At 47.6% G+C, this 12,570-nt stretch overlaps 3 protein-coding genes across 3 annotated transcripts; all 3 read left to right on the top strand.

The window, feature by feature from the left end:
* The first annotated feature begins 4,010 nt into the window (after positions 1-4,010).
* LOC142625239 (uncharacterized) lies at positions 4,011-4,538 on the top strand. Its single transcript, XM_075798929.1, has one exon. The coding sequence runs from the start codon at positions 4,011-4,013 to the stop codon at positions 4,536-4,538; it is 528 nt and encodes a 175-aa protein (XP_075655044.1).
* A 208-nt stretch (positions 4,539-4,746) lies between these two features.
* Positions 4,747-5,590, top strand: LOC142625238 (uncharacterized). The gene is made up of 2 exons (XM_075798928.1): positions 4,747-4,998; positions 5,225-5,590. The coding sequence occupies exons 1-2, from the start codon at positions 4,747-4,749 to the stop codon at positions 5,588-5,590; spliced, it is 618 nt and encodes a 205-aa protein (XP_075655043.1).
* Positions 5,591-6,566: 976 nt separating this feature from the next.
* LOC142625237 (uncharacterized) lies at positions 6,567-7,437 on the top strand. The gene is made up of 2 exons (XM_075798927.1): positions 6,567-6,868; positions 6,984-7,437. The coding sequence occupies exons 1-2, from the start codon at positions 6,567-6,569 to the stop codon at positions 7,435-7,437; spliced, it is 756 nt and encodes a 251-aa protein (XP_075655042.1).
* The last annotated feature ends 5,133 nt before the right edge of the window (positions 7,438-12,570 follow it).

Raw genomic sequence — 12,570 nt, 5'->3', positions numbered from 1 at the left:
ATGCACAAAATACTCTCACTGGGAGAATTTTCTTAAAAATTGGTTTTTATAAATGAAGGACTATGAAAAATTATACATTACTGAACAGGAACTCTATTTCAGTAATGACTGTTGTGCACAGACTAACTGACTCAAAAATTAAAATAATAAAATATTATTATCTAAATAAGTAGGCACAGTCCACATATGCCAAAAACCCAACCCAATGTCCAACTCATGAGTATATAAACTCATATATTATCTCTTTCCTTATCTATGTGGGATTTAGGATTTTTACCACTTTAATAACATCTTCAAGTGAACATAGAAAATATCAATTTCTTATTCACTCCATGTTATTTTTTCAACAATCCCCCACATGAATAAAAATTGATAAATACAACGCAAAAGATGATACAAACACAGAGAGAGTAGAAGAAAAGTTATTGTATGGGGAGAAGTAGCTTGTGACTTTGAACTTTCCTTTGTCAAAGACTATCGGATATACTAGCTAACTAATAAACATGATGTCTTGAACTACTCAGCCGTTTGTGTATATCAAGACAATAGAATTCACACAGCTCCTTTTCAGACATATTTCATTCTTATAGTTGTGTTTTTTTTGGCCATGAATATATCCTGGTAAATTCATGAAGTGCTTTAGAGAATTCAGCCTTAAAACTCTCATGGAAGCAACCCACTTCACACTCATATAGGTGACTCTTATTAAGAGTATCTTGCTATACCCCACTTGGAATTCCAAGATATAAGAATCATTAAAAGCAAAGTTTGCCCTGAACATTGCTTACATGCATTACTATTTTATCATAGGAACGGGTGGGAGATGTAATCTCCATAGTGATAAAAACTAGTCTCCACAATTTTGTTGTCCCTTTGAAAACCTAGATCTTGAGATCTCCAATCAATTAGGTGAGGTTATTGTCATGGAAACTTTAGGTCATAGGCTTTAACCCCATTCCCCTCGATGAGCAGTTTAAACTTGCTCTCTACTCAAACCTTTAGTTAACGGATCCGTTATATTCTCTTTCGACTTTATGAAGTCAATGGAAATAATTCCATTAGAGAGCAACTGTCTCACGGTATTATGTTTTCGACGTATATGTCGAGACTTACCGCAATATGACTCTATACCCTACCAATAGCTGATTTGCTATCACAATGTATACAAATAGAGGGCATAAGTTTCATCCACATTGGCATATCCTCCAGGAAATGACGAAGCCACTCTGCTTCTTCTCCTGCTTTGTCCAATACGATAAATTCTGATTCTATTATGGATCTAGCAATGCATGTCTGTTTAGAAAACTTCCAAGATACCGCTGCACCACCAAGTATAAAGACATATTTACTCGTGGATTTAATGTCTTTTGTGACAAATATCCAATTAGGATCACTATACCCTTCTAGTACAGCTGAATATCGAGTGTAGTGCAACCCATAGTCTAGGGTGTATTTCAAATACCTCAAAACCCTAACTAATGCCTTCCAGTGGTCTTCCCCTAGATTACTAGTGTATCTACTCAACTTGCTGACAGAATACACTATGTCTGGTCTAGTGCAATTCATTATATACATAAAACTGCCTATTATTTTCGAATACTCCAATTGAGATATGCCTTGCCTTTTATTCTTAGTTAGATGTAAATTTACATCTACAAGTGTTCTCACTGGACTGTCATCATATTTTTTGAATTTCTCAAAAACTTTCTTAATATAATGTGATTGAGATAAGACAAGTCCACCAGTTTTTCTAGAAATTTTCATTCCTAGTATCACATCTGCAACACCTAAATCTTTCATGTCAAACTCACTAGTCAACATTCTCTTGGTAGCTTTAATGATATCATTATTTCTACCTATAATGAGCATATCATCAACATGGAGACACACAATGACATAGTCATTTGCAGTATCTTTAATATACACACATTTGTCACACTCATTGATTCTAAACCCATTTGACATCATCTCATTGTCAAATTTCTCATGTCATTGGATTGAAACTTGCTTCAATCTATACGAAGATTTAACAAGTTTAAGCACTTTATTTCCTTGTACAAGAGCTATAAACCCCTTTGGTTTATTGTGTATTAAGAAAACTCACATCTTCCTTTTATTTGTAGCCTCCTTCAACTAGTCTTACCTTGTAATAATCATTAATTCCATCAATGCTTAAATTCTTAGGTGCTAGATCCACCAATTACTATGCATAGATTTCCAAGATGGATTTATTGCACTATTGACAATCTTTTTTCCAAGAAGGCATCTCTGAAGATTTCGCTTCTTTGAGGCTTTAAGTTCATCTTCTAAAATTTAAATTAGAAAATTTAGACCAAATGAATATGACGTTTGTCCTTTTACTACGGTTAGGCTCAACCTCTCTTCCATCAACTCTTGATCATGAGAGATACTAAACGTAGACTCAAACTTCCTTTTAAGAAAGTTTAACACTTTAAATATATTCTAAATAATTTTCATGCATATAAGAATAATAGATTCATAAATTAGAAAGCACTATGCACTACTGTTATGACTATAACCAATGAAAACACAATCCATGGTTTTTTATCATTCAAGAATAAGAACCACCACCTTCATCAAACACCCCCATATTCAAAGAATTTATAGAAAGGCGATTACTCTTTCCATAATTCACAAGGTGTCTTAGTAATTTATTTTAAGGCATCTCAATGAACAAATAATTTGTGGAAATAAAAGCTTCCCCCCATAAGTTCTATGGTAATCAAGAACTTACTGCATTCATTGAGTTATTTCTCAACTTCATTCTTATAATGAATGAAACTATAATACCACATCCTTGCTTACTGATAAGCACTTGTACGGGCCCTACCCTCTTGTCAAGCCCAATGGCCTTAGGGCCCATGAAAACCAACTCTTATAGGAGCTCCGCGCTGATCACACATTGTAATGCACGTGCCGTCCGAGAGTTATGAGCTCGGAGTGCTCAAAGCAACTTGTGACGTGCCCCTGCCAAGCACATAACATATGTGCGGGGTTAGTCCCAACGCCACTATCATTATCTCCTTCTCGCCACCAAACATCAACTTAGATGAAACGACATTGGACCTCCCTTCCATTGCCTAGGGAACGCCCCTGCCGAGAAACAAACCCAGCGGTGGAGCCAGTTCCAATGCCACTCTCATTTCTTTCCACTCCCAACTAAACCCCCACTTATGGATAATAGTATTGGACCCCTCCTTCCACCTACCAGAGGAACAATCATGACTGTTCCACTAAGTTTGACTATAAATAGGCAGGGAAGACTCAGTAATCGGGGTTGGCAATTTGAGGGAGAAAAGACGAGAGAGAGAGCAATATCAATTCTCCTCAAGGAAGAGAGGGAAGAGATAGTGAGGAAAGGAAGGAGGCCCAGTATACGGGCCTGCTGAGCATAACACCACCCATGGTAGGAAATCCAAAAGCCCACTATACAAATAGATTGTGAGCCCAAATTCCTTCGAGGCCCAGCAGCCTTATTTTGGGACGCACAATTGGCGCCGTCTATGGGAATCTCCTACGTAGCTGTGGTGCTATCTTGGCGCACTCGTAAGGATGTCCAGAAGCAGACAGAGAAGCCATGCAGAGAGCGGCACTGGAGGGTCGTCGCGGGGATCTACATGGCGAGAAAGGAGGCAAAAAAGGCAGGAGGACAGAAGGCATGAGGAGGTAGAAGAGTCTGGGCTCAGAGAAGGGTCGTACCTTCCGGACAATGTCTGACACCTCAGGCCACAGCTGCCTTGACAGAAGAGATCAGGAGCTTAAACAGAGGGACCAAGAGCTCGAGCGCTTGCGGGGATTTGGAGTTGCAAGCACGGGGCCGACGCATGAGAAGGGACGTGGGAGAACGAAGGGAAAGGTCAGTAAGTGTGGGGAATCGCCGTGAGGCAGGATCTCATCAATCCGGGTCTCGTAGGCACCGCGACCGCTCGCGAGAGTATGCGGACCGTGAATCGACTTCCCCTGACGTGGAGTGACCACGTAACGTGGCCATGGATACCATGAGCCGAGCACTGCGTCAGGCCGCCCGGTCTCCGTTCTCTAGAGATATTGAGAGCGCGCCTATGCCGAGCCGGTTCGCACGGCCACCGTTCAATTCCTACACCGGGAAGACGGACTCGGTGGAACACGTAAGTCGCTATATTCAGATGATGTCCTTACACTCCCATAACGACGCATTGATGTGTAAGGTTTTCCCCTTGAGCCTTGGGCCCACTGCTTTGAGGTGGTTCAATGGGTTGAAGAAGGGCTCGATCCATAGTTTTTCAAAACTGATCCAGGAATTCGGATTACGGTTCATGACTTGCAGCCAAGTGCCGCAGCCCGTGGATGTTTTGCTATCAATGAAGATGGGGGCTGGAGAGACCCTTCGCAACTACGCCAGTCGGTACTGGGAGTTGTACAACGAGATTGGTGGGGGTAATGAAAAGATCGCGGCGAGCAATTTTCGGATGGGCGTACCCGAAGAATCCGGGCTGAGAGAATCGTTGACCTTGAAACCTCCCGAGGATATGAGGTAGTTGATGAGGCATATCGAGGAGTACAAGCGCTTAGAAGATGATCGGTTGCGGTCCAAAGGGAAGGAACCGATAATCAGTTATCCTCGGAACCACGGTTTCAACCCTAGGCATGGGAAGGGTTTGAGAATTCAAGAGCCCGGCCCGGCGGTTGGGGGAGTCAATGCGACGTTCAAGGAGCTCGTACACCGCATCATTGATAGGATAAAAAATGATTCGTATTTTAAGAGGCCGAACAGGATGGCGGGCAACCCGTCAAGGAGAAACCAGAATTTGTATTGCTCCTATCACAGAGATAAAAGGACACACCACCGAGCAGTGTAGGGTGTTGAAAGATCACCTGGAGCAGTTGGTGAAGACGGGGCATTTGAAGGAGTTTCTGGTGGAGACAGGGAATCAGGAGACCGGACAGGCTGATCGGTTGCGTAGAAACCCTCTCCCACCCCCTTTGGGAGTGATAGAGGTCATCCACGCCAATTAGAGCGCCCATAGCAAAAGGGGTATTGACCGTGGTGTCAACGGAAGGAAGCGCGAGCGAACAACCCCCGGGGAAGAAGCCCAGGTACAGTAGACAACCCATCGCGTTCGATGACGACGACTTGGAAGGTACTGCTCAGCCCCACCACGATGCTTTAATAGTCACGGCCCGAATAAGGGGATTTATAGTGAAGAGAATAATGGTAGATTAGGGGAATGGCGCAGATGTGATGTACCTGGACCTATACAAGGGGCTCGGCCTGAAAAAGGTGGACTTGTCCAAGTATGATACACCTTTAATGGGATTCTACGGGCACATGGTGATTCCAGAGGGGCAGATTTTACTCCCAGTTATCATGGGAGGCCGGGAAGTAATGGTGACGTTCATAGTGGTTGCCTCTTTCTCACCATACACGGCAATATTCGGAAGGCCATGGATACATGACATGGGGGCTGTGCTGTCCACCTTGCACGTAAAAGACAAATTCCTAACTGATGAAGGGATTACAGTAATAAGGGATGATCAGCAGGCGGCCAGACAATGTTTGGTAGCCGCGGCAATCAAACATACAGAGTAGAAAGGATTCAGCCGAGAAGGCACCCCTATAGCAATTACAGCATCCCTAGGTGGTGGGGACCAGCGCTACCGAGGATTTGGTAAACGTAAAGATCTTACCGGGAAGTGAAAGGAGTTTTCAGATAGGGGCAGGCTTGAATGATAGTGAAAGGGTGCGGCTAATATTATTCCTCATACAAAACGTGGATGTGTTTGCATGGAATCCATATGAGGTGCCCGGCGACGACCTCGAGTTCATAGTCCACAAGCTGAATGTGGATCGTTTGTGCCCCCCCAAGAAACAGAGACCGAGAAGGTCTGCTAAGGAGCATGTGGAAGCCGTCAGACAGGAAGTTGGGAGGCTGAGAGAAGCGAGGGCCATAAAGGAAACGTTCTTTCTGGAATGGCTCGCAAACACGGTAGTCGTGAAAAAGAAAAGCGGCAAGTGGAGAGTTTGTGTTGATTTTACCGATCTGAACCGAGCATGTCCGAAGGATCCGTTTTCGATGCCGAAAATCGACCAATTAGTGGACACTACGTGTGGGCACTCAAGAATGAGTTTCCTCGATGCCTTCTAGGGCTATCACCAAATTGCCCTAGCCGCCGAAGACCAGGAGAAGACAGCATTCTTAACGCCCGATGCTAACTACCACTATACCGTGATGCCGTTCGATTTGAAGAACGCGGGAGCCACTTATCAACGAATGATGACGAGGATGTTTAGGGATAAGATTGGACGGACGGTGGAAGTATACATTGACGACATGATGATAAAGAGCAAGCAAGAAGGATAGCAAGTTGGCGACCTGAAAGAAGTGTTTGAAATACTTCGACGACACCGGCTGCGCCTCAACGCCGATAAGTGTGCATTTAGGGTTGGATCCGGCAGGTTCCTGGGTTATTTGATTACTGAACGGGGGATAGAAGTTAACCCCAATCAAATTGAAGTCGTGAAACGTCTCAGACCGCCGGGCGATCCAAAAGAGGTTCAAAAGCTGATGGGTATGCTGGCTACTCTTAACCGATTTATTTCCAAGTTCGCCGATCGGTGCCAGCCTTTTTACCAACTTCTAAAGAGGTGGAAAGGGTTCCAGTGGGACGAGGAGTGTGACAGGGCCTTCCAAGATCTAAAGGATTACCTTGGCCAGGCACCGACGTTGTCAGCCCCAGAACGGGGAGAAGACTTGTACATGTACCTCTCCGTATCCGAGCATGCAGCGAGCGCCGTACTATTAAGGGATAACGGTGCACAGCGCCCAGTTTATTACATCAGCAAGATGCTAGTCGACGCGGAGACTAGGTACTTACCACTGGAAAAACTGGTGCTGGCACTCCACCCGAAAACTACCCCATTATTTTCAGGCCCACACTGTCCACGTCTTGATTGAGTATCCGCTCCAATCACTGTTGAGGAGATTTGACTTTACGGGGAGGATAGCCAAGTGGGGGACTCGGCTGGGCTTCTTCGACATCAGATACAAGCCGAGGAACTTTGTGAAGGGACAAGTACTTGAGGATTTTATTGCCGAGTTCTCACTGAGAGCTAAAAGCATGACTGGTGTGGTAGAAGTCAGGCCATGGAGGGTGTTTATGGACGGAGCGTCCAATGTGGCTGGAGCGGGGGCAGGGATCGTGGTCATCACCCCGGAAGATCTAAAGCTAGAACACTTATTCAAGTTAGGCTTCAGGGCTTCTAACAATGAGGTTGAATACGAGGCTCTGCTGGCAGGACTAAGGGTTGTCATGGATCTGGGGGCAAAGGAGGTGGAGGTATACTCGGACTCCCTCTTCATGGTTAGTCAGGTCCAAGGGAACTTCGAGGCCAAGGATCCCTGGATGATAGAATACTTGCGGCTAGCAAGCAGATGATGGGTAACTTTGAGACAGTCAAGATCGAGCGGATTGCCCGAGGACAAAACCGGCACGCCGATTCTTTGGCAACTCTAGCATCATCAATAGCTAACGAGGTACCTCGGCTGATCAGGGTGGAGCTGGTGCCCGAGCCAAGTATTGTCGCCAGGGCACTGATTATACAGGTCACTGAAGCTGAGAAGTGCTGGATGGATCCGATCATCGACTTCCTTTTAGAGGATCGAGCCCCGGAAGATGAGAAGGAGGCAGGCAGAGTACAACGAACTTCCGCTCGGTACTGGTTATCTGCCGACTGGAAGCTATATTGCAAATCATTTGAAGGGCCATACTTGCAGTGCCTTCGCCCCGGCCAGGCTAAGGAGCTGTTAGCCGAACTGCACGAGGGAGTCTACGGTAGCCACATGGGGGGATGCTCGCTGGCGCACCAAGCAATGACCCAGGGTTTCTAGTGGCCGCAGATGAGGAAGGAAGCCACCGAGTATGCTTAGAGGTGTGAACGGTGTCAGGTTCACGCGCCGATGATCTGCCAACCGGCCGAGAACTTGAACCCAGTTTGCAGCCCGTGGCCATTCACCCGCTGGGGGCTAGATATAGTCGGGCCTTTTCCCCGAGCAACGGGCAACCAAAGGTTCGTGCTGGTGGCAGTAGACTACTTCACAAAGTGGGTAGAGGCTAAGGCGCTGGCCAACATTCGAGACGTTGATGTTAAGAGATTTGTATGGAGGAACATCATAACAAGGTTTGGCGTGCCGAAATCCTTAATATCAGACAATGGCCTGTAGTTCAACAACAGAGCTTTCCGGGAGTTCTGCTAGGGCTTTGGTATCCGGAACTTATACTCCACGCCAGCCTACCCGTAGAGTAACAGCCAGGCAGAAGTGACAAGCAAGGCTATCGTGAGCGGCCTAAAGAAAAGATTGGAGGGCGCCAAGGGTAGATGGGCCGAGGAGTTGCCAAGCGTCCTATGGGCATACCGAACTACTCCGAGGACATTCACTGGAGAAACACCGTTCTCTTTAACTTACGGGGCGAAGGTGGTCACCTCTGCTGAAGTAAACCTGTGTAGCGCCCAAGTTGCGGGATTCGCTTCTGATGAGAACGAGGAGTTGATGGCCAGGGAGCTGGACTTGCTGGAGGAGCACCGAGATATGGCCACCATTCGACTGGCAGAGTATCAACAGAAGCTTGCCCAGAGGTACAATAGAGCTGTTAGGAGGAGAGAGTTTGCCGCGGGAGATCTGGTACTCCGAAAGGTAGTGGGGAATACACGAGACACGAGCGCGGGAAAGCTAGCCCCAACCTAGGAGGGGCCCTACCGTGTGATTGCTATTGCCGGAGCAGGGGCTTACTATCTGGAGGACTTGGAGGAGAAACCGCTTCCCCGGCCATGGAATGTTCACAATGTGAAAAAATTTTATCAATAACCGGACACCCTCCAAAGATATAAACCTGATGTAACTGGGCATCACTGCATGTTTAATATGAAGACCTTGATTTAGCGCCCCCCTTATTTTTCTTATTTCAGGTTATTATCGCCAGACGAGAATTATAAAGAGAATCGCAAGGTTAAAGGCAACTCATTCACGGCAAGGACAGAAACTTGTCCTTGGTTCGAGCCCTATCACCGAGTAGGTGAAAACCTTACGCTATTTTCCTTCTAAGGACAGAAACCTGCCCTCGGTTCGAGCCCTATCACCAAGTAGGTGAAAACCTTACGCTATTTCTATCTAAGGACAGAAACTTGCCTTCGGTTCGAGCCCTATCACCGAGCAGGTGAAAACCTTACTCTATTTCTAATGGCAGAAACCTACCCTCGGTTCGAGCCCTATCACTGAGCAAGTGAAAACCTTACGCCATTTTCCATCTAAGGACAGAAACCTGCCCTCAGTTCAAGCCCTATCACCGAGTAGGTGAAAATCTTACGCTATTTCTATTTAAGGACAGACACCTGCCCTCGGTTTGAGCCCTATCACAGAGCAGGTGAAAACCTTACTCTATTTCTAATGGCAGAAACCTGCCCTCGGTTCGAGCCCTATCATCAAGCAGGTGAAAACCTTACGCTAGTCTCACATAGGTGTAGGGACCTGTTCACTAAAGCGAGAAAGTAAGATATGATGGCATTTACCAACGACATTAACATTAAGAAAGTAATAGCATACAGAATCGGCGGTTATCAGGCAAGCAATAAAGAAGCACAAGCGGCATATAAATGACATAAATCGAAACAACGACATCTAAAAAAACATAAATTACAACTGTCTGGCAGACAGGGAAATTGTTCTATCGCTACAGCCCGGCGATTTAAGCTCTTCAAACATCAAAGAAAAAATAATAACAGCAATAAAACAAAAAGAAAAAGCAGAGAGACAAAGAAGGGCTGGATTATCAAACGGCAAGGTCGGCTGGTGGGGGCGGAGGCACAGGCTACTCAGTTCCGCTCACAGTTGTCAGTGAAACCTGGTCTGGTGCAGTTTCGGCCCCCGCACGGATATTGCTTGTGACCTCCGGTTCGGCTGCCTCCATATGAGCGTCAATGTCCCATACGAGGTCGATCATGCTCGGAGTCTCCTCCTCGCCTGATGCCTCGGTCCGACTCTGAACGGCAAGTGGAGGAGGGGCTGGATAGGGGATATGCTTAGGGTTCCACAGCGGAGAGTCTGCGGCCACCCTTATCGCCTGAAGGGCAGCCAGCCATCCCTCCCTGAAGCCATGGTGCCGAGCTTGGTGAATGATCGGCTCCACAGAGTTTTCAGCATCCGAGAAGCTGACATTGTACCACTTCTCCTCGCAGGCTTCGAGGGACTCCTTCAGGCTGGCGATTTCATTAGCCTGGGCTAGGCTCAAGCTGTCCACCGTCGCTAACTTAAGCTCGGTCTCCCCAAGCTTCGTCTCCAGGAAGGTCAGCTTCCCCTCGGCAGCCTGCCGAGCTTTCTCGGCGTCTACCGCTTTCCTCTCCGACGCCGCGGCAGCCTCCCCCTTTACCCTGGCCGTGGCCTCAGCAACAGCCTTTAGCGCCTTCTCCCCCTCCAGGGCCTCGGCCGCATCCTTCAGCCACCCGATCACAATGCTTGTCATCTGCGCGGCCTGGAGATAGGATAGTAACCAAATGATGAAATTAGAAAAGAAAAGAGAGATACACTCAGTGCAATGCACACAGTCAAGGGGGGTAGAGTGTTACCGCGATAGAGTGCCATTGTAGTCGCGTGGCAAGTGTCTCGTCATCGCCTTGCGCATAGTAGTGCACATCCTCGGGCAGCATGAGGCCCTGCGCCAAGCTTTGGGCCACTCGACCCCCTGCGTCCCTGTCCCATAGTCGGACACTGGTGGTTTCCAGCAAACACTCATCACCTAACTAGAAGGTGTGCTGCCAACCGACCACTTGCCGTGAAGAGGATGCCACGTTCGTTCCTGCCTGCACCGCGGGGGGTGTCACCGCCGGCCCCTCCGGAAGCCTGGAACCGCCCGCTGCACGGGAAGGGGTCTTCGGCAAAGCGTCACCCGGTATAGGAGGGTTATTCTTGGCAACCCTTTTTTCTCTTCCTGCCCTCGCCTCCGGGAGGAGTTTGACTCGTTCCTCTCGGGGACTGGGTATGAGCCGCAGGACCGGCGCCGGGGATGAATCGGGAAAGGGTCATCTCCCTATGCTTCACCATTCTCTCTACTTAGGCGGCAGCGGGTTCCTCGGCTACGGGGGCAGCGTCCTCTGGCTATCCGATCACTTCGTGCCTTCGTCAACTCTGCGACACTTGCTTGGCAGAGCCATCCCTCACCGGCGCGATGTCGTCGGTAGTGGTATAGCGCGGGCCACTTCCTCGAGCCTCGCCTGTGATGAGCCTGGGGGGAAGGAAGGTCTTGTACTGCACGTCGATATACGACAGGAGTGGGCTGTCTACCAAGAGCGCGTGGCCGAAGTTTTTCTGAGTGGTGTTCACGGGGTTAACGCCGAGGATCAAATGAGATGCCCTAATTTGCCCGTTGTCGTGCACGAAGATCTCCGACCTAAGAACGAAGTTGAGGTCTCGTGCGTGTATAACTCGACTGTCCGGGAAAAATCTTCTGGATTCTGCAATAAGCCCGGGAACAAACCGATCAGCTAAAAAATATATATATATATATATATATATAATATAGTATATATATAAAGGATGCAAGAACAAATCAAAGGGAGATTGTCGGTACCGACCAACTTCACGTGGTGAGAGCGAGCAAAGAAGCTCACTGGCATGCCAGTTACCACACACCTGAACGAACTCTCTGGCCGAGTTCCTATTAGAGTCGGGCAGGCAGGATATGAGCCGGACTCGGGTATCTCTAGTTTTCAAGTAATAACCACGGGCGAAGTTGCCGCACAGCTTATACATGAAGTTTATGTTGTGCTGGTTCAACTACAGCCCGAACATGTGGTTTAATCGGACGACACAGCTAACAACCCTATAAAAGTTGGGGGGAAACTGATCGGGGCACAGGCCATAAAACCCTAGGGCACCTATGACGAGAGGGTCTATAGGGAACCTAACCCCACCCTCGAGTATTGACATCAGCAGGAAGAACGCTGCGTTTGAATCAGCAGCCCTCTGAAGTTCGAGGTTGCCCACGTTGCAATACGCAACGTCGACATCCCCTGGGATGCCAAAGGTCTCTCTAAAACTAGCCAAGGCAGCCTCAGGGGTAAGCAGGTGAGAAAATCCCATTACTTTAGTATGAAATGGAAAAGAATCGAAAAGAAAAGAGAGGTAGAAGGAACTTACTTGGGGCTCTAGAGAGTGGAGAACTGAGGAGGTTTTTGTGCAGAAGAAGAATGCTCGGCAAAGGAGGGGTTGAGAGCAAGAGAAACACGAAAAGTGGAGAAGGAGTCCAGAATGGGCTACTTATAGGGCCTTGAAGCGTTAAATGAGGCTAGGGGCGGGAAAAACAACCCTCCTAAATCCTTTTCTTGGATAACCCCCCACACGCATGGGCACGGTTCACAAACCGTCAGACTGTTCACGAACTGTCGGGCGGTTCGCCAACTACCCAATATTAATTACTGACATGACGATCTGATACAGCGCCATTCTCGAGAAATTCGCCGAGACGATCGCCCTGGCCGCGTGCCGAGAGTATACGTCCGCGGGAAGCCATCACTACGAC

Source organism: Castanea sativa, chromosome 2, assembly GCF_040712315.1.
Source record: "Castanea sativa cultivar Marrone di Chiusa Pesio chromosome 2, ASM4071231v1".
Lineage (NCBI taxonomy): Eukaryota > Viridiplantae > Streptophyta > Magnoliopsida > Fagales > Fagaceae > Castanea > Castanea sativa.
Note: the sequence above shows the minus strand (reverse complement) of the source record. Positions and strands in the feature narration are given on the sequence as shown.